Below are 26,651 nucleotides of genomic sequence, written 5' to 3' on the forward strand. Positions count from 1 at the left end.
CAAGCTGCCATACAGTTCCATCAGCAGAAAAATAAAAAAGTTATAGCTCTCAGAATAAAGCAATGCGAAAAAAAATCTTTTTTCTATAAAATATTTATTATTGTGTAAATATTTTATATTTATTCTATTGTGTAAAAGTGTCAAAACATTAAAAAAATTATATTAATGTAGTATCGCTGTCAACGTACTGACCTGAACAATAAAGCTGCCCTATCAATTTTACCACACGCGGAACGGCATAAAAAAACCCTCCAAAATACAAGTCCTGAATTGTTGGTTTTTGTTTCTTCTGCCTCCCAAAAATTGGAATAGAAAGCGATCAAAAAATGTCACGTGCCTGAAAATGGTACCAATAAAAATATCAACTTGTCCCACAATAAACAAGCCCTTACATGACTCTGTCGGCCAAAATATGGAAAAATAATAGCTCTCAAAATATGGCGATGCAAAACAAAAAAAAGCGTCTTTTATTGTGTGACAGCTGTCAATCATAAAAACCCGATATAAATCTGGTATCGCTGTAATCGCACCGACCCAAAGAATAAAGTTGTCCAATCACTTATACCGCACGAGGCAAGGAATAAAAAATAAATAAAACCAATTGTTCACTTGCTGCTGATTTGTTCATTCTGCCTCTCAAAGATCGCAGTATGGCTCGGCTCATATTTATCCTGCGATCTACGCTGAGCACTTACACCACAGTTTCCGTGTAAATCTCTGAAAATACGTGATTCAGATGGAACCCCTGACAGAAGATTCCCTGTAATGAGGCAGCGTGGACGCCGTCTGGTCTGTGATCCCACGGTGTCCGTCTTTTTATTAGGTGTGCATAAAAGTGCTGTCGGCCACAGTTTTGTGAACCTCTCACAAAAAAGACACCACTAAGCAGAGGCCAGACGGAGTCCAAAGTAACTCTGCTGCCTCATTATAGTGAATGAATCCCTTGGGGATTTCATCTGAATTACATCACTCAGAGATTTAAATGGAAACCCCGATATCAGTGCTCAGCGTAAAGAACAGGACATTTTACATAACATTTTGGATTACAATAAAAGCTTCGACTCAATCCACAAAAAAATCAAGTCCCCACTCAGGTCCATCATCTGTTAAGGGAAATATAGGGGGCTTCCACGTTACTAGTAGCACAAAGGATCTGGACAAGCGAAATGGGCCTTGCCCCCCAAAAGAAATTCAGAAAATTCTGTGCTCGAAAATACAAATGCCCATCTCCATCCTTTTATGATTTTGAGACCGCCTAATTTACAAGTGCCTTTTAACACTTTAAACGAGCACGCTCGGGTACTCGCCGAGTAGTTTCGTCATGCTCGGCATTTCAGTAACAGCTGCCGCGTCTGCATGTATCACATCTGTTAGACAGCGGTGACACATGCAGGGATAGCCTGTCAAGCAAGTGTTAAACGAGCACGCATGCTCATCACTAGATGTGGTCCCTAAAAAATGGTTTTATAAATTTTGTTGGAAAAATTAGAAATCGCTGGTTAACTTTTAACCCTTATAACTTCCTAATTTTTGGTTCCAAAATTGTGTTGCTGTAAAGTAGACATGTGGGAAATGTTATTTATTAACTATTTTGTGTGACATATCTCTCTGATTTAAGGGCATGAAAATTCAAAGTTTGAAAATTGCAAAATTTTCTACATTTTTGCCAAATTTCAGATTTTTTTACAAAGTAACGCCAGTTATATCAAATAAATTTTACCACTATCATGAAGTACAATATGTCATGAAAAAAAAACAATCTCAGAATCTGGGGATCCGTTCAAGCGTTTCAGAGTAATTACCTCATAAAGTGACAGTGGTCAAAATTGTAAATATTGGCCTGGTCATTAACGTGCAAACAGCCTTTGGGGGTAATGGGGTTAAAGGGCTTAACCCCTAGCCAAGGGCATTATAATATATATTCAAAACGTGCAGTTATAATCAGATACAGGGTCTGTAGGCAGCACATTTGATCATGCAGGGTACTACAGACCAGCAGGTGGTCTCCACAGCAGGTTTTCAGTATGGTTAGTTGAGGAGTCTGACATCACACTATAACATTCATAGTAGGACATATTTATAGGGGTTATTCTGAAGGGAAAAGTACAGATTTGCTATTCAGGAGGCTAGAAAACTGGGTCAATTACATGTATTAAATAAAATCATTTATACCCTGTGCCTGGTGCAGCAGCAGATTTATATTCTCGTGTTTGTATTTACGTTCATGATAAGCTTTTCTCTTATGATATTGTTTTTTTTTCATTATTAGGTTGTTACTGGTGATTACTCCTAATAGAGTCATAAGTAGGAATAATAAGAAACCAGAAGTGCCAGTCCTAATCATATTAGCTGGATACCTGTGGAGTGACACAGTAGTCCTACAAGACAAGGCAGGTACCTGAAGGAGGCGTCACCTTTACCTGCCTCATGACTTCCTGGTGTGAGACTAGATGGGACTTTGTCTACCCCCGGTTACATATGATGATACAGATTCCCATGGGCTTGTCCTGAGAGCATTGCAGCCAGAAGTGTACATGCTTTGGAATCCTTGTGACTTTATTGCTTGGACTTTGGTTTTTGGCCTGTTCAGAAGTGGTCAAGTTAGAGAGAAGTGTGTTCACCTCTCCTAAAACCACAGGATTCAAGGTACTGATGAATCTGTTCATCTATGAAAATAGGGCTCCTATACTGAGGTAAGTCAGTGACATTTATATATATATACTGTATCTTCTGAGCTGGTACGTAATTGTTAATGAATTCTGTGGGGATTGTTTTTTTTTATAGAAGTTTGACCAAAATAAAGATAAGTATGTTTTCTACATACTTTTTAGCCTGTGTATACAGATTGATACCGGGGGAAAGTGTTAATAAAGTTCTCAGAAAAGGGTCCTATGCAAACAATAAATGAGATTGACTAAGAGAATGTAAAATGGAGACCCTTGCTCTATATACTGTATACTGCAGCTTTTAAGTTTAGGAGAAAAACTGGCTACAAATGACGTTTTCTACTAAACTTTCCATGGATAGAGGGCTCATAAGAGCACTTTTACAGTTTCAGTATTTGGTCACGATTTTACATCAGTATTTGTAAGCCAAAACCAGGAGAGTGAAAAATGCAGAAGTGGTGCACGTGTTTCTATTATACTGAGACTGGCAGCAGCACACTCTCTGGTTGGTGGGTGGCATCTAGTGCGTGTGCAGGATATTCATTGCAACATATGTACACATGATGAGTAACTAATTTATGCATTTAGTTGCTCCCAATGTCTGCTACAGTCATAAGTATATTTTTCTATTATTGCATATAGATTTTTTTTTTTACTAATAATGAAGGTTTTGTAGTAGCTGCAGGATGACCATGTCCTGCCAGCATATCAATGACCTAAACAGTAGGATTACTAGAGCAGACAGGCTATTTGACCCTGGTGCAGTACATCTAGTTATAGCATGAACTAGCAAAGAGTTACTACTAAAGAAAGTTGTTTTATAATTGTAGTAGACAAAGAGATAAACTTGGCTTGATCCACCACAATTCATTGTAGAGTGTTCTGGAGTTTGGAGAATACCTGCAATTATTATGGTGGACTACACAAAGGTGTAACTCAACCACAGGATTGTATACCCTTACCTTTCCGGACATAATATAGAGAAAAGAAAACTGCTCCTTGTGTGGATCAGTATACACTAACGAACGAAAAGGTAACAATTAGTGATGAGCGAGCGTGCTCGTCACTGCTCGAGATGCTCGGCGCTCCCTGAGTATTTCCCGTATTCTCGGGTCCCCTCCCCGCATGTTTGGCGCTCATTAGAAAGCCAGTTAACATACAGGGATTGTCTGCCACTCACTATAATGCCGTAGCCATGTTGGTTGTGGCATTACAGTGATTGGCTGGCCGCATAGCGTCATCAGGTCTATATAAGACCGGGCACCGCCATGCTCGTCACAGTGTACCCCGGAAACAGGCAGAGTAGGGAGAGCTGCTGCTGAGTGAGGACAGAATTGGCATTTTAATATATAGATATAGGTATTCCACAGCAAGTTATATATCCATCTGAACTAACAGTCCTTCTGAGGGCTAATCCTGCTGCATATATTACTGGTGAAAGCAGGAGTTAGGCAGGCAGAGTTTGTGGACAGTGTGACTCGCCCCCTGGGCCGTGGGGTACATGGAACATGGCTTCTGTACGATGCTGGGGGGAGTAGTGGCTACCCAATCCCGTGGCTCAGGGTGGTCAGACCAAATGTGGTGGCAGTCTATTTATAGATTTGTGAATGTCCGACTACGCCACCCGTGGATTGCGGTCAGGGATAACCGCAGCTGCTAGGCAGACCACTGAGGCTGGTGTTGGTGTGCAGCACAGGGGTAGGATAACTCCCCACGGGAAGAGTGTAGCCTCAGGGCAGTGTAGGTGGATGCTGGGGGTGATAGTGCAGGCCACAATAGTAAGAGCTCAGAGTCCGCTTCAAACAGTTCAGGGTCTTTATTGTAGGAATTATTAATGACCCAACAGTAATACCGGTTAGGAATGGGCCTGGGTGTCTGAGAGCATTCGGGCGAGCCCCACTGGTCAGGGTGAGTGTGTAGGCCTACCGTTCTCTCTATGATCTTTCTGACTATCCCCCTCTTCGTGGTGTAATAGCCCACGTCCCTGAGCTGGCCGTGTACTTCTCGCCTGTATGGCTTGCGACTTGGGCCTTGGGTACCTTTTGCTTTCTCCTCGCTGTACTGGTCCCTCTGTGTGGCGGAGCCTCCAGGCTTCTTAGGCCAAGGGACCTGAAATCCCTCTCAGGTTGGTTCTCTGTTGCTGGGCTTATAACCCTGACAGCCTCGGACCCCAATGTCCGGTTAGATTGGTTCTCTGCCAGGACCGGCTCTCGTCGCCCCTGTCCCTACCTTGCAGTTTCTCCTCTGCCTCACGGACTCCTCAGCTGCTGCTGACCTGTCCCTTCCTCTGAGAACCCTTCTGGACACTTCAGAAGTGGGTTCTGGTCTCTCTAACTCTGCCCCAGTTCCAGCTTTTATAGGGCAGCCAGCTCCCCCTACTGGCCTGGGACAGGAGGTGCTGCATGCTAATGGTCCCTAACCAGGGGACCTCCCTCCTGCTCTCAGTCACAGATTATTGTTTGTGGCATCCAGGCCTGGGGTGAAACATTCCCCCCTAGTAAAATTTAGTACTCCGGACTAAACAGGAAACACAAATACAGGGTATAAATGATAACATAACTTATATACAAGTACATTTTGTCCTTAAGGTCACGGCGCTTCCGTGACCGGGTGTCCATGTCACCCAACAAGGTGAAGTTTTCCACGGTGTGAGGACCTGTCCCTATAAACCCCAAGTTCCTGGCCTTGGGCGTGGCGGCAAGGTAAAAGCTAACTACTTTGGACCACAAGGAGGCCACGCCAGACAGGTTTTTCTTCCGTGGCCATCTTCGAAAGAGGGCACCAGGTGCAACTATCTAGAAGACAGTTCCGGCCATTCAGTGTCCATGACCTGTCAGTCCATTCAACTAGGAAAAACTGGAAAAAACATTATTAATAACCAGGTAACAAACATAAAACATTAAATATATACTTTGTATTCAGATCTTCCAGCGAGCTGGTATTTGACCCCTAGTGCTCCGGGTTGACCTGCGTAACCCACTGTCTGGTGGTGGTCTAACCTGGCTTTCCCCACTAGCATTTAGGGTACAGCTACTAGCTGGGTCTACAGGCAGTTCAGGCAGCTGTCTGTGGGTCCTTTGGCTTACCGCAGGTATGGCAGGCTCACTGTCAGCAGAGGGTTGACTCTCCTGGGCTGCTGGCATGGGTTCTTCTGCCCCCGGGGCTGCTTGTTCCTCTTGTTCTTCCTGCTCTCCTGTAGGCTCCTGCTGGGTTGGTTGAAGGAAGTGTAGGACGGGTACCACTATTGTGTCGTTTATCCGAGTCCAAGATCGGGGGAACTCTCCGAGAACGGTGCTGATCATTTCTTCCTTGTCCACTGCTGGCTCAAGGTCATCTTGATCTTCACTTGGACTCTGCAGTTGCTCGGGGCACCTTTTTAGGTGTTTTCTGGAGACGGTGCTAGTGGTTTCTCCTCCGTCCTTGGTAATTACACATACCTTCGGGTTGTTGTGGTATGACTGCAGTACTGTGTACGGGGCGCTCTCCCACTAGTCATCTAGCTTGTGAAGCCTTCTCTTCCGCTTCAGGACCTGCTCACCAGGTTCCAGGGGACCAGCAGGGGCATGTTGGTTGAAGAGCCTCTCTTGCTTTTCTCTCGCTTGAGCCAGACTGTTCTCCACACTCTCCTGTACCTTCTTGTACTGTAGCCGCCGTTCCGTATCCCAGTCCGCATCTGGGGAGGTGTCCTCGGGTGTCAGGACTCCCATCTCCAGGTCGATCGGCAGCTTACCTGGTCTTGCCTGCATCAGGTAAGCCGGGGTGCAATTTGTAGCATTCACCGGGATATGGTTGTATAAGTCTATCGGGTCTGGCAGCTTCTCCGGTCACAGGCTGCGTTCTTCCAGGGGCAACGTCTTGAGGAGATCAATGACGATATTATTCATTTTCTCACACAGCCCGTTGGTTTGCGGGTGGTAAGGCATTGTCCGGATCTTTTTACAGCCGTAGAGGTTGCAGAACTCCTGGAAGACTTCAGCCTCAAACGCTGGACCTTGATCTGTCAAGACCTGTTCTGGATACCCGTGTGGATGGCAGAAGTGCTGTTGGAAGGCTCTGGCCGCTGTTTGGGCTGTCAAGTCTTTAACGGGGACCACCACCAGGAACCGGGAATAGTGGTCCACTATTGTCAGGGCATAGACGTAGCCCGACCGGCTTGGAGCCAACTTCACATGGTCCAGAGCTACCAGCTCAAGAGGCTGCCTGGTGACGATGGGCCTCAAGGGTGTCTTCTGGCTGGTGCAGTCCTTCCTTCTGAGGTTACATGGGCCGCAGTCCCTGCACCACTTCTCTATGGCCCCTCTCATACCGACCCAGAAGAACCGCTCTCTCGGTAGGAATTCCAGTTTCTTCCACCCGAAGTGTCCCGCTCTGTCAAGGTAGGCCTCCAGGACCATTGCTGCATCTCGTCTTGGGACCACCACCTGCCAGGTCAACTCGTGTGTCCGGTGGTTGACAAGCCTTCGGCACAGTTTACCTTCGTAGAGGAATAGTCTGCTCTTCTCCTTCCACAGCTGCTTTGCTTCCTCAGGGGCATCCGGATCAGGATAGTCATCTGCCTGAGTCAGCATTTCCTTCACCAAGCGAACTGCAGGGTCACTATCCTGCATTTCAGCCCAGCCGTGATGGGGTAAGGGGTTGAACATGACGGTGGTAGGTCTCTGTCTCTTACCCGGTGAGAATACTGAGTGGCCCCATACCGGTGGAACGCAGGGAGCTCTACCTCCTCCAGCTATTCCGAGTCTTCTTCTCCTTCGGGTAGGTGGGGCATTCTTGATAGGGCGTCTGCATTGGCGTTGGTTCTGCCTGCCCGGTATTTGATTGTGAAGTCATACTTTGATAGCCGGGCCATCCACCGCTGTTCCAGGGCACCAAGTCTTGCATTGTCCAGGTGTGTCAACGGGTTGTTGTCCGTGTACACAGTGAACTTTGCGGAGGCCAGGTAATGTTTAAACCGTTCTGTGACGGCCCACACCACTGCCAAGAATTCTAGCTTGAAGGAGCTGTAATTCTCCGGGTTTCTTTCAGTGGGCCTCAGCTTCCGGCTGGCATACGCGATCACCCTTTCTCTGCCCTGTTGGTTTTGGGACAGTACAGCTCCTAGCTCCACATTACTGGCATCGGTGTGGAGGATAAAAGGCTGGCCATAATCAGGGTAGGCCAGAACTTCATCCCCCGTGATGGCCATTTTCAGCTGGCGGAAGGAATCCTCTTCCAACTTGTCCCACTTGAAGGGTGGCTTGTGACTTCTGGATTTAGACTGACCTATCAGGAGGTCCTGCATTGGAGCTGCCATCTTAGTGAACCCGGGGATGAACCTTCGGTAGTAGCCTACTAACCCGAGGAATTGCCTCACTTCTTTGATGTTAGAGGGGCTTGGCCAGCTCTTGATGGCTGTAACCTTGTCGGGGTCGGGGGCTACTCCCTCAGCACTCACCACGTGCCCCAGGTTCTGTACCTTCGGTTTCAACAGGTGACACTTTGAATGCTTCACCTTCAGGCCATAGCCTGCCAGGGCTTCAAACACCTCTGCCAGGTGTTTTAGATGGTCCTCATAGGTCTTCGAATATATGATCACGTTGTCTAAGTAAAGTAGGACCGTCTCAAAGTTTCGGTGCCCAAGACAGTGACGCGCCCCCTGGGACATATTCCTTTTTGAGGGGAATACCCGGCACCGGATCAGATGGGGGGTTGTAGTCTCCGAGCGGCTGTGACCCGGCCCGTGCCCAGGGCGTCAAACTCTGTGTTATGTGGCAGTCCTACAGATGTTATTAAGAGTTCTTTTGTGTCGACTACGCCACCCGTTGTGATGCGGTCACTGTGGCCGCCGCTGCAGCAGGGTCCGCTGAGGCTGATGGTGGGTGCGCAGCTTGGTGGGATAACCCCCAACGGGAGGGGTATAGCCTCAGAGGGGACAGGTGCAGAGGATGGGGGTTGTGGTGGTGTAGTGCAGACGGCAGTGAAGACAGAGTCGGGTTGTGCAGTTAAGGGTGTTTACTTACTGCAGATGTTGTACTGGTCACTCCAGCTGCTAGTGACCACCCGAGCCGTGCTGCATCCACCAGGTCCTGGATCCAGCCAACCCCCAAACAAGTCCGGAGCGTGGCCCTGAGCTCTCTTTCTGTCCCGTTCTCTGGCCGTCCCCACCAGTGATCCACCTAGGTCCAGCTCCCTCGGGCCTTCTGTTGGGACACCCTTGGCCCTGGGTTCCCTGACCCTTCATGTGGTGTGCCTTCGGGGTGGATGTGATGGGTGACCGTGGCAAACGCTGCCCACAGTCTCCGGTCTCTGGCTGGGGAATGTTTTTACCCCCACCAGCTTGGGTTCCGGTACCCTGATGCCGACTCTTCACCCGGGGATTTTAGTTGGGATCTTGGAGTCCTTTTCTTCTGTGCCTCTGGGTCTCTCTCTTTTCTCCTCTCTCACTCTAGGTCTTTCTTCTCCTCTGCTCCTGACTTGTTCTCTGCAGCTGACTGACTCTCTGCATCTGACTTGTCCTCTGCATCTGACCCTGATCTTAGTTGGTGCCCACCTTATATACACCCTCTATGTGTGAGCTCAGGTGACCAGCACCCAATGAGCTTCTATCTTTACCCAGGCTGCTCCCCCTATCTGCCCCTACACTACTTGGGATGTACCACCCCCCTCCCACTCCAGCCAGGAACAGACTCGGTCGTACCTGCACATTTCTAAGTGGGAGTACCGTCGGTCTGCTCCTCGGAAATGGGATGCGTGTAGTGCATGCAGCCTACCGAGCTCAGATCCACACTCCATCCTTACCCGGGAGTGGAATATCACACCTCTGGGTTGAGGTGCAATACCCCTGTAGCAGCCGAATCCTCAGGGTGCTACATTCCCCCCTGGTAAATCACAGCACGTCCTCGGGCTGTCAGACATAACACCAAAGACATACAAATTTTTTTATAAACATATTAAACATATAAAACAACATATTTTAGCAAATAAAACATTCTCGTCGTCTCTTGTTTCAGGTTCCTCCTCCGGACACTGTGCAACGTGTGTCCGGGAAAAGTGCGACAGTCTCTTAGAAAAACTGGTTTTCCTATAAAACCGGTAGGGGGCGCTTTAGGAAGCGCAACTATATACAGGGGAAGTTGGCCGCTCTCAGTCCTCGGCCAGGTAAAGGGAAGGGAATGGCTGCTCACAGTCCTCAGCCTGGTACGGACACGGAATAACGGGTAAACAGGTGAACAGTTCACTCATACTGGTCCCAACGGGGACTATATATATGTAGCAACAGTTTCTTTGGTACCCGGTCGGGTAACTATTTACATCTACTGCTCTGCCGCACTCAACGGCGTCTTCCTCCTGCTCTTTGCTTGTTGCTGGTTGTAACTTCAGACCCGTCCGGCCATGTGAGCTGGCTGAACAAGTCCTCCCCCAGGTGTGGCACCCTTGGTTTTACGGGCGCGGGCGCGGTGGTGGTGGCGCCCGGGTTGCCCAGGCCTTGCGGCCAGGCCTGGGGCACCTGGAAGGTGAAGGGCACCGTTAGGACGGCGGCGCCCTGGGCTACCTGGCCTTGCGACCAGGCCGGAGGCTCCGCGGAGGTAGGGGGCGCTGTTGGTGATGCGACGCCCGGGAATTCTAGGCCCTGCGACCAGGCTGGTGGTACTTCCTGCTTGGTCACGCTCGGGGTCGAGGCGTGTGACGTCACAGGGGTCGCGGTGGCGGCTTCCGGTTGGGGCCTAGTCTGCGTCGGTGACATGGCGTTTTCGGGCACAGCAGGGGGACTTTCGGGCTCTGCGACGGGGAGCTGGGGCAGGTAAGCGGTGTCTCGGCTTGGGGTATAGGCGTCCCCTTTACCTGCCTCCATGCGTTCGGCTCCCTCCTCGGCGCCGTCTCCGGCCTTGGGTCCTCCCGCGCCATCCTCAGAGGCGGTCTCCTTCCTCATCTCGGCTGGCGTGCTCCGGGTCTTGGTTTCAGCTTGCGTCTTGGTTTCAGCTTGCTGGGCCATCTCCCGGCTCCATTCCGCCAATATCTCGCGCTGTACCCGGGCCATCCTCCGTGCGAGGCCCTCCAGGGCAGTCTGTGCACACTCCCGGTCTCGGGGGAGCTGTGCAAGGACCTCCACTAGGCCTAGTGGGGTCGTGGTGTCCAGCAGGCTCCTGACCAACGGGTCGGTGCTGCTCTGCTCTTCTTCCAGCAGGCTCCTGGCCAGCGGGCCGGTGCTGCTCTGCTCTCTGGACATCTCCGGGTGAGCTTCTCTGCTACTCCTCGTTAGACTTCTTGCCTCCGGGTGCGCTCGCTCCAGACTGCTCCAGGCGGCACCCATCTTCGTTCTTTTCTTTCGTCTCCTCCCACTTCGAGGGCGGTCCCGGGGCAACTCGGTGACTGTCAGCTCCAGGGGGAGTTCTTTCACGCTGACAGACACCTCTAGCATCACAGTCTCTGTTGGTGGGGGCGGTTTCCACTTTTGGCGCCATTTTCTGTCCTGACCCACGATGGGAGGCGGCCTCCTGCCCTCCTTTGGCACGCCCATAATGGCGTCCGCTGCTCTTCTAAGGCGGGAAATCTTCGGATTTGGCGGGAAGCGTCGCCCAGTGGCGGGAAACTCTGCAGATGGCGGGAACGAGCTGGAAATGGCGGACAATCGGCGGGAAACGACCTGTGATGGAGTCCGCTGGCGTGGACCCTCCGGAACCGGCGGGAGACTTCTTTCTGAGGTAAACTTGCACTTTTCTTCAGGCACGCAGTACCCAGGTGTTGCGGGCACGTAATCCTGCCGACTACGCCAAAGTTGACGCGCCCCCTGGGACATATTCCTTTTTGAGGGGAATACCCGGCACCGGATCAGATGGGGGGTTGTAGTCTCCGAGCGGCTGTGACCCGGCCCGTGCCCAGGGCGTCAAACTCTGTGTTATGTGGCAGTCCTACAGATGTTATTAAGAGTTCTTTTGTGTCGACTACGCCACCCGTTGTGATGCGGTCACTGTGGCCGCCGCTGCAGCAGGGTCCGCTGAGGCTGATGGTGGGTGCGCAGCTTGGTGGGATAACCCCCAACGGGAGGGGTATAGCCTCAGAGGGGACAGGTGCAGAGGATGGGGGTTGTGGTGGTGTAGTGCAGACGGCAGTGAAGACAGAGTCGGGTTGTGCAGTTAAGGGTGTTTACTTACTGCAGATGTTGTACTGGTCACTCCAGCTGCTAGTGACCACCCGAGCCGTGCTGCATCCACCAGGTCCTGGATCCAGCCAACCCCCAAACAAGTCCGGAGCGTGGCCCTGAGCTCTCTTTCTGTCCCGTTCTCTGGCCGTCCCCACCAGTGATCCACCTAGGTCCAGCTCCCTCGGGCCTTCTGTTGGGACACCCTTGGCCCTGGGTTCCCTGACCCTTCATGTGGTGTGCCTTCGGGGTGGATGTGATGGGTGACCGTGGCAAACGCTGCCCACAGTCTCCGGTCTCTGGCTGGGGAATGTTTTTACCCCCACCAGCTTGGGTTCCGGTACCCTGATGCCGACTCTTCACCCGGGGATTTTAGTTGGGATCTTGGAGTCCTTTTCTTCTGTGCCTCTGGGTCTCTCTCTTTTCTCCTCTCTCACTCTAGGTCTTTCTTCTCCTCTGCTCCTGACTTGTTCTCTGCAGCTGACTGACTCTCTGCATCTGACTTGTCCTCTGCATCTGACCCTGATCTTAGTTGGTGCCCACCTTATATACACCCTCTATGTGTGAGCTCAGGTGACCAGCACCCAATGAGCTCCTATCTTTACCCAGGCTGCTCCCCCTATCTGCCCCTACACTACTTGGGATGTACCACCCCCCTCCCACTCCAGCCAGGAACAGACTCGGTCGTACCTGCACATTTCTAAGTGGGAGTACCGTCGGTCTGCTCCTCGGAAATGGGATGCGTGTAGTGCATGCAGCCTACCGAGCTCAGATCCACACTCCATCCTTACCCGGGAGTGGAATATCACACCTCTGGGTTGAGGTGCAATACCCCTGTAGCAGCCGAATCCTCAGGGTGCTACAACAGCATTCCATCAGCCTCTGGAAGGTCCCGGGTGCGTTGCAGAGCCCGAAGGGCATACAGCTGAATTCACTTAATCCCATCAGGGTGGTGAAGGCGGTCTTCTCCTTGTCATCCTCTGCCACAGGAACCTGCCAGTACCCGCTAGTAAGGTCCAAAGTAGAGAAGAAATTAGCTGATTTTAGTGTGGCCAAAGACTCCTCTATCCTAGGCAACGGGTACGCGTCTTTATGGGTAATACGATTAACCTTTCTATAGTCCACGCACATTCTCATGGTACCGTCTTTCTTTTTTACCAAAACTAAGGGAGCTGTCGAGGGGCTACAGCTATCTCTAATGACCCCAGCTTCTTTAATTTCTCTCAGCATGCCCTTTGCGTTCTGATAATGTGCAGGGGGTACAGGTCTGTGTCTCTCTTTTATTGGTGGGTGGCTCCCCGTGGGGATGTGGTGTTCTATCCCTTTCACTCTGCCGAAGTCCAGCGGGTGCTTACTAAAGATTCTCTCGTACCCCTGAACCACCCGGTAGACTCCTTGTTTTTGGTGCAGGGGAGTAGAGTCAGCACCCACATGGAGTTTCTGGCACCAGTCCTCCTTGTGTTTCTGGGAGCCTTTACCCTTCACCGGGGGAGATGGAGGCAAGGGTTCCACGACGCTGAGAGCATTGTGCTCGACAGCAAACAATTTGGCTAATGTAGCGTACCGGGGAAAGTGTACTTCCTTTTCCCCAATGTTTAAGATCCGGATGGGTACCCTTCCATGGCGGACGTCAACCACCCCCCGGGCTGTCAAAATGGTGGGCCTGCTGTCTGAGTACAGGGGTTCTACCATGGCTTGGTAGTCTCTTCCTCTTAACCCGATTGCAGTCCGACACCAGATCATCATTTCACTTTTGGGAGGCATGGCAATGGGGAACGGGTCGCTCATCCTCACGCTACCGATCTCCCCACCAGACAGTTCTACCTGTTGCCGTCTCATCAGAGCTCTTATCTCTTTCTGGAGGACTCTCTGTTGGCCGGAACTCGCATTCATCGCCACCTGCAAAAAATTACAATTACTTCTGAAAGACAATTTTCAGTCACGTTAGTACCCAAGGTTATTTTAGGGTGACTTTCTCGACGGTCAATGTCCACAATAATCACTCCCTGTGCCGGCAGTTCAACCTTACCAATCTTGATGGTCATCTCTCTGAACCCCACCTGCGGCACGGGTTGACCATTGCTGGCGATGATGCTCAAGTCATCGTCTGGATAACGGGTTATATCAGTGTCACTCCAGTACTGCTTGAAAAATACATAGGGGATGGTAGTCACTTGGGACCCGGTGTCCAGCAGTGCACTCATGGGGATACCGTCCAGCACTACGGGTAAAACCGGACGTCCCCCTACGTACTTATCACGCCAATTAGACGGGTCTGGTGACCTTATGCCTGGGGGTTGGCCCTCTGCCCCAGGTCGGACCCGTTTAAAGTACAGTACCTGGCTATGTGTCCCGGCTGGCTGCAACGGCGGCAAATCGGCTGTTCATCCTCAGTGTAACGGTCGGCGGGCCTCTCTCTGAATGACGGGATCCTCCTCTGTCGACGCCACGGGACATCCTCCGAACTGGAAGCCAGCTTGATTGGTCATGACGGGTCCATCTGTAACGACTGTACGGTCCTGGTCAATGCAGCAACACTCTTTGTTAGTTCTTGGACCTGATAGTGCAGGTTTGCAGGCGGGGATGGGTTTAGGGCCTGCGCATCAGCCCCCACAAGGTCTGCAGGGTAGGGCGTAAGTGATGGCAGGGCGCCGGGAAGCTACAGCGCCACCTGGTGCGGGTTCTCGGAGCACCCGGATGGCCCTATCCTTGAACTGTGCAAAAGTCAAATCGGGGTTCTGTAGGGCCATGAGGCGCAGCTGGGTTCTGTGGGCGCTGGACAGCAGACCTTCTATGAACTGGTCAGTCAATAGTTTATCTGTATCCTGCCAGGGTCAGCTTGTTTAATTGCTCCCAAGCCTTCCTGTAAATTTAGGGCATAATCTCTGATGCTATCTTGAGCTCGTTGCTTACATCCATAGAACCGCATTTTGATTTCTGCTGAGGTACGGGTATCAAAGGTGTCCCGTAGACGGGTCAGAACCCCCCTTACAGTCCTTTTCTCCTCAGCTGTCCAAGACTTTACCTCCCGCTGGGCTGCACCAGTTAACTGCCCTATCAGAATGCTTACTTTCTGTTCTTTTGTCAGGGGATAAACTTTGAACAGGCTATACAGCCTTTCTTTAAAGTCGCCCAAGGTATGCGACTCGCCGGCATCCTGTGGCAGCCAGGCCGCTCCGGAGATATAGGGCATGGAAAAAGGCATCACAGCTGCAGCGGCTACGCTGGTGGTGGAGGGTCCCTCCGCGTCCGACATCTTCCTCCCCCCTAGTTAACCGTGGCCTAGCTTCCGGCGATCCTCTTCTGTAGGCCGGTGCTCCGCTCGCGATGCTCTGGGCGAGGACCTTGCGTCGCTCGGTGATGACGTCGGCGTCCGCTGGATCTCCTTCCAGGACCTTGCGCAGCGTCTCAGCGTACGGCGGGGCTTCAGGTCTCATGTGTTTTTGACGTCCACGCCCCTCTTCTTCCCGCGCGGCGTCCCGAAGATGGCGCCCGATGGCGGGAAACGGCTCCGATTGGCGGGAAATGGCCCCGAATGGCGGGAAACTTCACTCAGGTATGTATAAAGTCTTTTTCAGGCACGCAATACCCGTTTGTGGCGGGTTGGTCACAATCCTGCCGACTACGCCAAAGCTGACTCGCCCCCTGGGCCGTGGGGTACCCGGAACCGGGCTTCTGTACGATGCTGGGGGTGGTAGTGGCAACCCAATCCCGTGGCTCAGGGTGGTCAGACCAAATGTGGTGGCAGTCTATTTATAGATTTGTGAATGTCTGACTACGCCACCCATGGATTGCGCTTAGGGATAACCGCCGCTGCTAGGCAGACCACTGAGGCTGGTGTTGGTGTGCAGCACAGGGGTAGGATAACTCCCCACGGGAAGAGTGTAGCCTCAGGGCAGTGTAGGTGGATGCTGGGGGTGATAGTGCAGGCCGCAATAGTAAGAGCTCAGAGTCCGCTTCAAACAGTTCAGGGTCTTTATTGTAGGAATTATTAATGACCCAACAGTAGCACCGGTTAGGAATGGGCCTGGGTGTCTGAGAGCATTCGGGCGAGCCCCACTGGTCAGGGTGAGTGTGTAGGCCTACCGTTCTCTCTATGCTCTTTCTGACTATCCCCCTCTTCGTGGTGTAATAGCCCACGTCCCTGAGCTGGCCATGTATTTCTCACCTGTATGGCTTGCGACTCGGGCCTTGGGTACCTTTTGCTTTCTACTCGCTGTACTGGTCCCTCTGTGTGGCGGAGCCTCCAGGCTTCTTAGGCCAAGGGACCTGAAATCCCTCTCAGGTTGGTTCTCTGCTGCTGGGCTTATAACTTTGACAGCCTCGGACCCCAATGTCCGGTTAGATTGGTTCTCTGCCAGGACCGGCTCTCGTCGCCTCTGTCCCTGGCTTGCAGTTTCTCCTCTGCCTCACGGACTCCTCAGCTGCTGCTGACCTGTCCCTTCCTCTGAGAACCCTTCTGGACACTTCAGAAGTGGGTTCTGGTCTCTCTAACCCTGCCCCAGTTCCAGCTTTTATAGGGCAGCCAGCTCTCCCTACTGGCCTGGGACAGGAGGTGCTGCATGCTAATGGTCTCTAACCAGGGAACCTCCCTCCTGCTCTCAGACACAGATTATTGTTTGTGGCATCCAGGCCTGGGGTGACACAAGTGTATACAGCACAATACGTTCCGTGCACGTTCTGTATGCTGCTGCTGTTACAGATATCCATAGCCCTATATATCAGGGCTATTTTTCTTTGCTCTTCATCCTGAATATTTGCTTAAAAAGCAATACAGTACTCCATTTTACTGCTCCATTTGCTTGTTATCAGAATATAGGCAGATTTTTTTTTATTTTATTCACATTGCTGTATTGTGTAAGCAGAGAAACTTTTCCATCACATCACACGTGATCGCAGCCTAAAACCGTGGTCGTCACATGTGATCGCATATTGCTGTGGTAATAATTCAGACATTTTGTGGAGCGTGCCAAATATTCCACTCCATTTAAAGTCAGTCATCTGTGTTTTATTGAACCTATTCACACTTGGTCGCTGAACAATACTATACTACAAGGCCAAAGCCTAGAACCGTGGTCGTCACACGTGATGGCATATTACTGCGGTAATAATTCAGACATTTTGTGGAAAGTGCCAAACATTACACTCCATTTAAAATGGTAAAGGTGCGTGGCAAGGGACGGAGAAGTGGACATGATGGTGATGGTGCATGCAGAGGCCGAGGCCGTGGGCAAGATGAAAATGTGCCTGCTGAGGGAGCACAACAAACACCTACATCATGTCAATCTACTTTCCTGCCCCAATTACTAGGGGGCCGCGGAACACCACTCTTGAAGCCAGAGCAGTGTGAAAAGGTTGTTGGTTGGATAGCAGATAATGCTTCCAGTCATCACCACCAACACCCTGTCTTCCACGTGGTCAAGTCTCAGTAGCTGTGAGTCTGAACCAGATATTCCTCACTCTGATCATCCTTCCTCCCACCATGCCGAGTGCCCAGAGACAAGTGATCTCATACTTGGACACTCCGAAGAGCTGTTCACTTCTCCATTTATAGATTCGGGCCTCTCACCAGGCCAGCTTCAAGCGGGGCAAGAGGAGATAGCGATGCCCAAATATTTGAGCAGCCACGGTCACATGAAGAGGACGGTGTGAAAGTGCAATGTATCTAAGCTCTATCTGGTGTTCTGCTTACATATTCATCTGTATGCTCTTGTGACAGCTCATTGTGCATTCACTGATTACGTCACATGGAGGACAGTACAGTAAATGGACAGCATATACTGTATATCACAAGTCACATGAAGAACAGTGCCAAAAAATCACTGACACAATGGCAAAATAATTACAATGGGAGACAGTACCAAAAAATAGATTACAGTGTCATAACAACATAATCCGTTTACATGGAACCATACAGCTGTTAATGTCCATAATATGACATAGTTCTTAACATGGCCCGGGAAAGATGGATCCAATAGTCAAAACGAGGCCCACCTATACACCAGGTACCTAAGAGAAGTAAAGAAAAGTAACAGGGGAAAAAAAGAGATAAAGAATATATAATTAAAAACAAGATAAAAACAGCACCGCAGCCAAACAGCCGGGTGGAGGAGGTTTGGGGGGTTTAGGGAACAGGCCCAAAAATATAAAATTGTATGAGGAACAAGAACCGCATCACAAAAAGGGGATTTGATTGTCTCTTGAAAAAGCCAAATTATATGTTGCAAAATGCACGTTGAGGCTATCACCAGCCCACCTCCCTTGGTTTACATGACCCCATCTTTATTGGTAAGGTTTAAGGATTATATTATTCTTTTTGACACTGCCCTGTGATATTTCAGTTCACTTGATTATACCTTACCACGGTGACACCTACCCGCACTGCACTTTTTGCAGTACAAAAACTACTTTTTTTTATTATTATTTATTTACATAGCGCCATTGATTCTATGGTGCTGTACATAAGAAGGGGTTACATACCAAATACAGATATCACTTACAGTAAACAAACTAACAGAAGGAAGAGGACCCTGCCCTTGCGGACTTATATTCTACAGGAACGGGGAACGAGACAGTAGGTTGGGGGGTTGAAGTAGCTCCGGTGTTGTTGAGGTGGCAGCAAGCAAGGTCATGGCAGGCTGTAGGCTTGTTTGAAGAGATGGGTTTTCAGGTTCCGTCTGAAGGATCCAAGTGTGGTGGATAATCCGACGTGTTGAGGCACAGAATTCCATAGGATGGGGGATATTCGTGATACTTTTGCTTTTGTAATGTATTTATACTTCTATACTGTACATGTGTATACATATGTATTCATACTTGTATGTATTTATACTTGCATTTTTTTTAGTAATAATAAAAAATGTTTTTTATATACCAGTATAACTCCTGGTTCTGTTAGTGTTCTACATTTTTTGGAGTTGGTATGATTTAATACACCACGGTACCATTTTGTGCCTGGTCTGTTCTTCCAGTATTATGGTACTGGCCTCTAATGTTTTGATGAGCATTACCAGTATAGGATTCCTTAACATTCCTTAACAATGGTAACAATTTTTTTAATGAGGACCTCCTTTACGTCTCTTCAAAGGAGTATTGAAGTGCGTCCAATTTTTGGCCACCCCTTGCAGTCACGACATGGGCATTACCAGTATAGGAGACCCACTCCTTTAGAATAGGAACATTTTTTTTACTGAGGCCCTCCTCTATGTCTCTTCAAAGGGGTATGGGAGTGCGTCCTAATTTTGGGCAACCCTTGCAGTCAATGCATATGCAATAACAGTATAGGAGACCCGCTCCTTTTTAATGGGAACATTTTTTTACTGAGGCCCTCCTCTGTGTGTCTTTAAATTGGCATTGGGGTTTATCCAAAATTTAGGCAGCCGTTGCAGTCACTGCATACGCTATAACTGTATAGCAGAACCGTTCCTTTATAATGGGAACATTTTTTTACTGAGGCCCCCCTCTATGTGTCTTCAAATTGGTATTGGGGTTTTTCCAAAATTTAGGCAGCCCTTTCAGTCACTGCATACACAATAAATGTATAGGAGACCTGCTCTTTAATAACGGCAAATTTCTTTTTAAAATAAGGCCCTCTATATCTGTCTCTTCAAAGGGGTATTGGGGTTTTTCCAAATTTTGGGCAGGCCTTGAAGTCACTGCATACGCTATAACAGTATAAGAGACCCGCTCCTTAATCACAGGAACAACAAAGCATAGCCAGCTGATGACCCTCTAACAATAGTGAGGGCTGACTGCTGGCCCTTTAACAATAGTAAGGGCCGCCTGATGGCCCTATAAAAATAGGCTTTGTGACTTTCAGAGTCCCTCCTTCATAAATGAAACAGGATGTGTTATGATCATGTCTCACATACCACATGGCCAGATTAAGTAGTAAAATTTTAAAATGACAATTACCGATGAAGGTATTTTTCACAGTTGAAAGCAATGCCAAAGTGGAAAAACGCATCAAAAACGCTACGTGTGAACATAGCCCAAGGTGTGGAGGAGCATTTTTGTTTTTGGTTATTTATTTTGCCTTATATACAAGTCATTACCCTGGAAAGAATGTTCCTTTCAATTTTATTCCAAGAAAATCCATTTTGGTTTCAATTTTGTATGTTTTATTGTGAGTCTGTAAAAGTGGCGTAATACTCTGACAACATTGTTCACAGCAGTGACTTGGGAGTCAGAGATGCTTCCAGGGGTCTTCCCCATGCTGTTCCCATGTGATTTGAGAACTGTTCCCATCGATCTCGGCAATTTTTAGGCCCCCTTCAGACCTCTGGGGGGAGACGCCGGAAAAATGCTCGAGTTTCCCATAGATTTACATTGGGCTCTTTGCTTGGGTCGAGCACCCTAGCATTCCAATTTGCTCAATCTGAGCAACGAGCACCCGAGCATTTTAGTGCTTGCTCATCACCAGTAACAATGTTTTGAACTTTTGACTTTCAGGCTCCATATTTCACCATTCCCTGCAGCTTTGAACGTGAGACTGCCATCATTTTATAGACAATCATCTTGGCTATCTCCTACTTGAATTTGACTTGCAACTATTTAGCATGTGATTAGTTATGCAGATTCTTGTCATGTCACTGCATTGTTACTGTTTTGCTCCTGGTGGTGGAAAAATCTTTTTTTTTCATCTGTACTACAAAATACAACCTGATCTCACATTCCCTAATAGTGTAAAGCAGGTGACTGGGATGCAACACACAGACAAGGACAAGGCGGAAGTAACCAACCTATGTATTTATTCTCTGGGTGTGAATATAGCAAAGGGGTGATTTAAACAAAGAGTAATTCAGGGATAACAGGGTAATTACAGAGTACAATATTCAATATACAATAATATCACAATTGTTATTGACGCACTATAACTCTTGCAGAGGGATTTCACTACGTTACATATAATCTGTTTCTTAGAAGAGCAATGTCCACAGTCCTAAAGGTACCACTATAACATTCCCCTTTATATAGTACGCCACAGCGGGGGTCTCTGGTCCTTCCCGCTATGCCGCAAGTCAATCAGTGTTCTCTGTGCCGCACTCTGGACGACCTGTTCCGTTCATCACTATCGAATGTAAGGGCCCGGCTAACTCGAGCCTCCTGTTCACCACTGTAGGCGTCCATCCCCGGAGTTTCTTCACGGATCTTCGGTGCATGACGGATGGCAGATGTCTCTCGTATCCAGTTGGATGCGGACTGGGGCTCGGCTCTTCACTGGCATCGTCTGGACTCCGAATCTTGACTGGCGTACGTCTGGTCTGCGGGCCTTGACCGGCGTCATCTAGATTCCGGAACTTGTCTGGCACAGCCTGCGTTCTGCTTCCAGGCATGCCACAGCCCGTTGGCTCACGCTTCCTGCCAAGACCTGACACCCGGGCCTTAGCGTCTTTCTCAACACACATCCTTACCGTCCCCTCTCCTGGCGCTAAATCTGCTCCTGTTTTGGTTTGCTGGCTTCTTATACCAAGGAATTGTGTCATCAGGGTCATCTAGACTGGTCCTCCCTGCAACACTTCCTCATTCTTCTCATTCTGCAGGGTTCTGTCAGAACAGTATATGGCAGTCTTTAATCATAAATGGTGCACACCGCTGGGAAATCTCACCTTACACTCTGCTACATTAGCTCAGTGTGTTATTAGGTTGATTCTCAAGCAAAAGGTCACTGGTTCGAATCGAGGAGCAGCAATGAAGAAGATTTCCAAAAAAAAAGAGAAACAACATCATCCAGTTCATCGATAGCGGTCTCTCGGCCAAGAAAATAGCCAAACTGTATCATGTGAGCGCCATGACAGTTGTAAGAATACAAATTTAAGTCCGTCCGTCCATTCAAAAGCCAAGAGGTGGACGTTCAGGCAAAATAGCTGAGTCAACAAGTCGGCTTATCATAAGATCTATCAGTTCTGGCATGAGAAGCACGTCAGTGAAAGTGTCTTGTATCAAGCACCATGTGACGCACGTTAAAGAAGTCTGGAATGGTGGCCCGAAAAAAAGGTGAAGAAGCCTGGACTTCAATATCATCATAAAAAGCGTCAGTTCGAGTTTGCAAAACCGTACAAAAAGTGGACAGTAGAAGATTTGAAACAGGTGATTTGGAGCGATGAAATGAAAGTCAATAGACTACAGTAGGTTCTGATGGGTGCAAATGGGTCTTGAACAAACAAGGGGCTAATGGATAGAAAAATTTAAGGAACTGTCAAGTTCGGGAGAGTAAATCTGATAATATGATGTTGTTTCACAGTCAAAGGCGTTGGATACTTGGCCAGGATTGATGGTGGTCTCAATGCTGAACTATACATGAGTATCTTACAAGACTAATTACTTCATACACTCGAATATTATAGGTATGAAAAAGACCGCACAGTGTTCCATCAGGTCGACTCGAAGCATACATCCAGATTGGCAAAGAAATTGTTCAATGACAATGAGATAGAGGTTCTGGATTGGCCCTAATGTCCCCAGACCTCAACCCAATAATACACTTGTGAGTAGAGTTGAATAAAAATCTGTATACATACCAAAGTGAGTCGACACATATGCACCCACTTTGGGAAAGTGTAGAAGAGACCTGGGATCATATTTTGGTCAAGGCATGCTTGAATCTGATGGAGAGCATGCCCAGAAGGTTCAGGCAGTGTTGAAAGATAAAGGTGGATTTACAAAATGATAAAAATTAAAATTTAGATTTAGATTTTTTAGGAACAAAGCAGTAACAAGGCAGTGACATGATAAGAATCTGCCTAATTAATCATATGCTAAGCAGTGACATGACAAGAATCCGCATAACTAATCATATGCTAAATAGTTGCCAGTCAAATTTATGTAACAGATAAACAAGGTGATTTTCTATAAAATGATGGTAGTCTCACATTGGAAACAGCAGTGGATGGTGAGATATGGAACCTGAAAGTCAAAAGTTCAAAACACTGTTACCCTTTTGCTCGCCAGTGTACCTAGATATTTGTGAATGCTTATGAACTGTTCACCTGATTCGGCTGGCAGGCACAACACTGTGAAGAGTATGGGTGGATCCAGAGTAACCGGCTGCTGCTTCAACTGCTAATTCAGTTCTGAGGCTCCGGAGTGCCGGAACTAAAGAAATATGCCAGGTGAAGCAAAATGACTGCGGCATTACCTGGCGCTGCCAGTGGATAAAGGGGTCCAGAGAGTGAAAAAAAGTTTTATTGAAACTACTCTTTTCAGAGTGGACCAACTACAAAACGCGTAGTTTCAATAAAACCTTTCCTTCTTTCCTCCTCTGGACACCTATATCAACATGCATTGAGAAGGGTCTCAGTACAGTTTAGCCATGGACTAAGTGTGAGCGATTTTCCCTGCTAAATAATTCTAGGGGATTACAAGTAATGTGTAGAGGCTTATATTTCTATAATGGCCTAGAAAATAAAACCTAGAAGTCTAAATACTAGTGATGAGCGAGCGTTCGATACTCAATCGAGCATTAGGGTGCTCGGGTACGCTCCGTTACTCAATCAAGTATCGCGGGTGCTTAATCGCCGTGCTTTAGTCCCTGCCCTGCATATTGCTGCTGTTAGACAGCCAATAAACATGCGGGGATTGCCTGCCATACACAGTAATGCCGTAGCCATTTTGGCTACTGACATTACTGTGATTGGCCGGCCGCATCGCGTCATCGGGTCTTATATAAGACCCTGTGATGCGATGCTCAGCACACTATCCTCAGGAAGCAGTTCGGGGAGAGTTGTTATAGGATGGAGAGCTTATTTTAAAGCAGGCATATAGGCAGTGTTTAATATTGCTATTGCAGTACTTGTATACCGCTGCTGCACCTTTAAAAGAAACGTTTTTTTCAGGGCTTAATATTTTTTTTTCTCTAATAAAACCGCTGTTACCTTCATTCCGCAGAGGGATAGTTTTGGATTACAGGCATATAGACTGTGTTTAATATTGCTATTGCAGTACTTGTATACCACTGCTTCACCATTAAAAGAAAAGTTTTTTCAGGGCTACATATTTTCTTTTCTCTATTAATACCGTAAAATTTGCAGGCATATAAATATATACCTAAGTTAAAATGAGTACGGCATGCGGTAAGGGATGGGGAAGTGGACGTGCTACTGATGGTGCACGCCGAGGCCATGGGCCAGGTGAAACTGTGCCTGCTGCGGGAGCACAACAAACACAATCATCCACGAGACCTAGCTTCCTGTGCTATTTTGCATGGGGGCACGGGACACTCTTGAAGCCAGAACACTGCGAACAGGTGGTCGGTTGGATGGCAGGTAGTGTTTTTAGTATGTTTCACAGCACCACCCTATATTCCACACGGTCAAGTCTTACTAGCCAAGAGTCTGGACCACATAATCCTCCCCCTGATCCTCATTGTTCCCACCATGGCAAGCCCACACTCGGATACTCCAAGGAGCTATTTACATTTACATTTACTGATTCAGCCTCTCAACCTGCACATTTCAAGAAGGACATGAGGAGATTGTGTGTAGTGATGTGTAGTGATGCCCAAATATTTGAGCAGTCATGGTCAGAAGAACGCGATGGTGGGGAACGGCAATTAGTGTGTCAAGAGGTAGATGATGATGAGACACAGTTGCCAACAAGTGATATTGTTAAGTCAACAAGTCAGGAGGACCAGAGTGCGGAAGTGGAAGACGAGGTGGTGGACGATGAAGTCACTGCTCCAACCTGGGAAGGTGCCATGCAGAGCGATTACAGCAGCGCAGAGGTGGAGAGATCCGCAGTACTGCAAATGGCAGGAGGAGGCAGTGGAGAGGCCAGAGGGAGAAAGCGGGCAACTATTGCCCAGAGCACCCACAAGATGAAGGTTCCCAGGCAAAGGGTTATGTCTTCACTAATCTGGCGCTTTTTTAAAGAAGGTGCGGAAGATAAAAGAATGGTCATTTGCAACCTGTACCATACCAACATGAGCAGGGCCCTGACCACCATGAGCATGCTCAGGTACATGTCATCAAAGCACCTGACTAGGTTTTCCAAACACCTGGATTCACATACAGTGGTTGCGGGTGACCCGGTTCTACTTGCTTGCTAATCCTCTGTCCAGGATGCAGGCATGGTTGCCTCCCACCCTGCACCTGTCGTTGCACATTTGCAAACACCGTCAGCAACCACATTCAAATCCTTGTCTCAGCGCAGCATTTAGCTGTCTGAAAATACCCAGCCACCCACTCACAGGCCCAAACACTATACAGGCACATTTTCAGACTGCTTTCCCTGAAAATGTTGCCGTTTAGTCTTGTAGACACTGAGGCTTTCCATAACCTCATGGAAGCTGCCGTCCTTCGGTACTCGGTCCCCAGCCGCCACTATTTTTCCCATTGTGCCATCCATGCCTTACACCAGCACTAGAAATTAGCAAACCCGAACTATAAATTTCAGGGTTTGCACCGCACACCTAGTGTCCAGAGCTGAGAGTTTGAGTCCCTATTGACTCATATGGGGTTCAGGTACAGTTCTGGTACCCGAAACGAACTTTGGACTAAAGTTGTCTTGGGTGTGTCAGAAGTGACAGACAGTCGCCCTGCAGTTGGTTGCAGGAGATCTCTTCATTTGGCATTACAGATACCTTCTTAGCTATTTCACTCTAGGACCCAGCGGCTACCTCCTTCCTGTAAATTGACAGCCTGGGCTGGGTGTTTAAATAGTTTCACTTTGTAGCAGGAAGGGGCCGGTAATATTCGCATGTTTCCTTGTGAATGCTTGGAGCTCTCAGACTGGTATCTTCCTCTGTGGTGCTAGGAGGACGCTTGGAGTTACCTCTCTGAATTCAGCTAAAGCAAAGCTACTTCCCCTGTGTCTGTCTCCCCTTGCTGTCTTTAGTGTTTAGTGGGAACTGACTAGCGCTCATTCCCCCCTTCCCTATACAGGGCCAAGCGCTGGGGAAATAAAGGATTTAGGTTCACGTACAGCGATTGGTGAAGAACCAATATAGGGACATTAGTGGAGACATGGTGATATCAGATCAGCCTAGGAGGGCTCCACTCCCCACTTTCCCTAGAGTCTGGGCTCCCTTTCCCCCTTCCCTTTGTGTTGCACTAAGTCTTTCCCAAACCTTGCATGACAAAAGTTCAGTCGAACCCAAACTTTCATGAGTCCGTTCATCCCTAAACAGCACTTTCTTAGGAATTGTGCTTCTGTGCTCCCACCTGTCACGCCAGGTGTGGGAAAGACTTAGTGCAACACAGAGGGAAGAGGGAAAGGGAGCCCAGACACTAGGGAAATGGGGAAGTGGAGACCTCCTAGGTCCCAACAAAATGTCCTTTTCCCACAAAAAAAAAACATACTCCTTTTTTCTTGCAAATCTCTGGGGAGATGTATGATGTAGAGACACTCCCTAACTGCATGGGTTTCTCCACTTCCCCCACTACTGGTTCACCCCCAGACCGCTCCCCTGGCAGAGGTACACAACCCCAACAAGAACGCCTCAGAGAAGGTGATCTCACCCGTCTGTCCTGAAGGCGTCTATCAAGACATATGGCCAAAGACATGGCTGCCTCCAAGGACTGAGGGGTTTTATATACTGCCAAGGCATCTTTCACCCTTTCAGTAAGCCCCTCACAAAATTGACTTTTAAGGGCTGAGTCATTCCATTTGGAATCCATCGCCCATTTACGGAATTCCGAACTGTACGTTTCCACTGTCTGATTCCCCTGCTGAAGATGACGTAGCCTAGACTCAGCCAAGGCGACTCGGTCAGGGTCATCATAGATGAGGGTCAGAGCTCCGAAAAACCCCTCCACAGACTGGAGACAAACCGAGTCCTGCGGTAATGAAAACGCCCATGACTGAGGATCTCCCTGCAATAGAGAGATCACAATACCAACCCGTTGCTCCTCATTACCAGAGGAGTAAGG

General features: G+C 48.7%; 1 protein-coding gene across 1 annotated transcript in view; it reads left to right on the plus strand.

Annotated features, from left to right (window-relative positions):
• The first annotated feature begins 2,390 nt into the window (after positions 1 to 2,390).
• PRRG4 (proline rich and Gla domain 4) overlaps positions 2,391 to 26,651 on the plus strand; it is a 263,253-nt gene continuing 238,992 nt past the window's right edge. The window contains exon 1 of the mRNA XM_073658110.1: positions 2,391 to 2,693. Coding sequence (XP_073514211.1) covers positions 2,653 to 2,693 — 41 coding nt within the window. The 5' untranslated portion in view covers positions 2,391 to 2,652. The remainder of the gene's footprint in view (positions 2,694 to 26,651) is intronic.

This window comes from Phyllobates terribilis, unplaced genomic scaffold, assembly GCF_046119375.1.
Source record: "Phyllobates terribilis strain yellow unplaced genomic scaffold, ASM4611937v1 Scaffold_13__5_contigs__length_258822181, whole genome shotgun sequence".
Lineage (NCBI taxonomy): Eukaryota > Metazoa > Chordata > Amphibia > Anura > Dendrobatidae > Phyllobates > Phyllobates terribilis.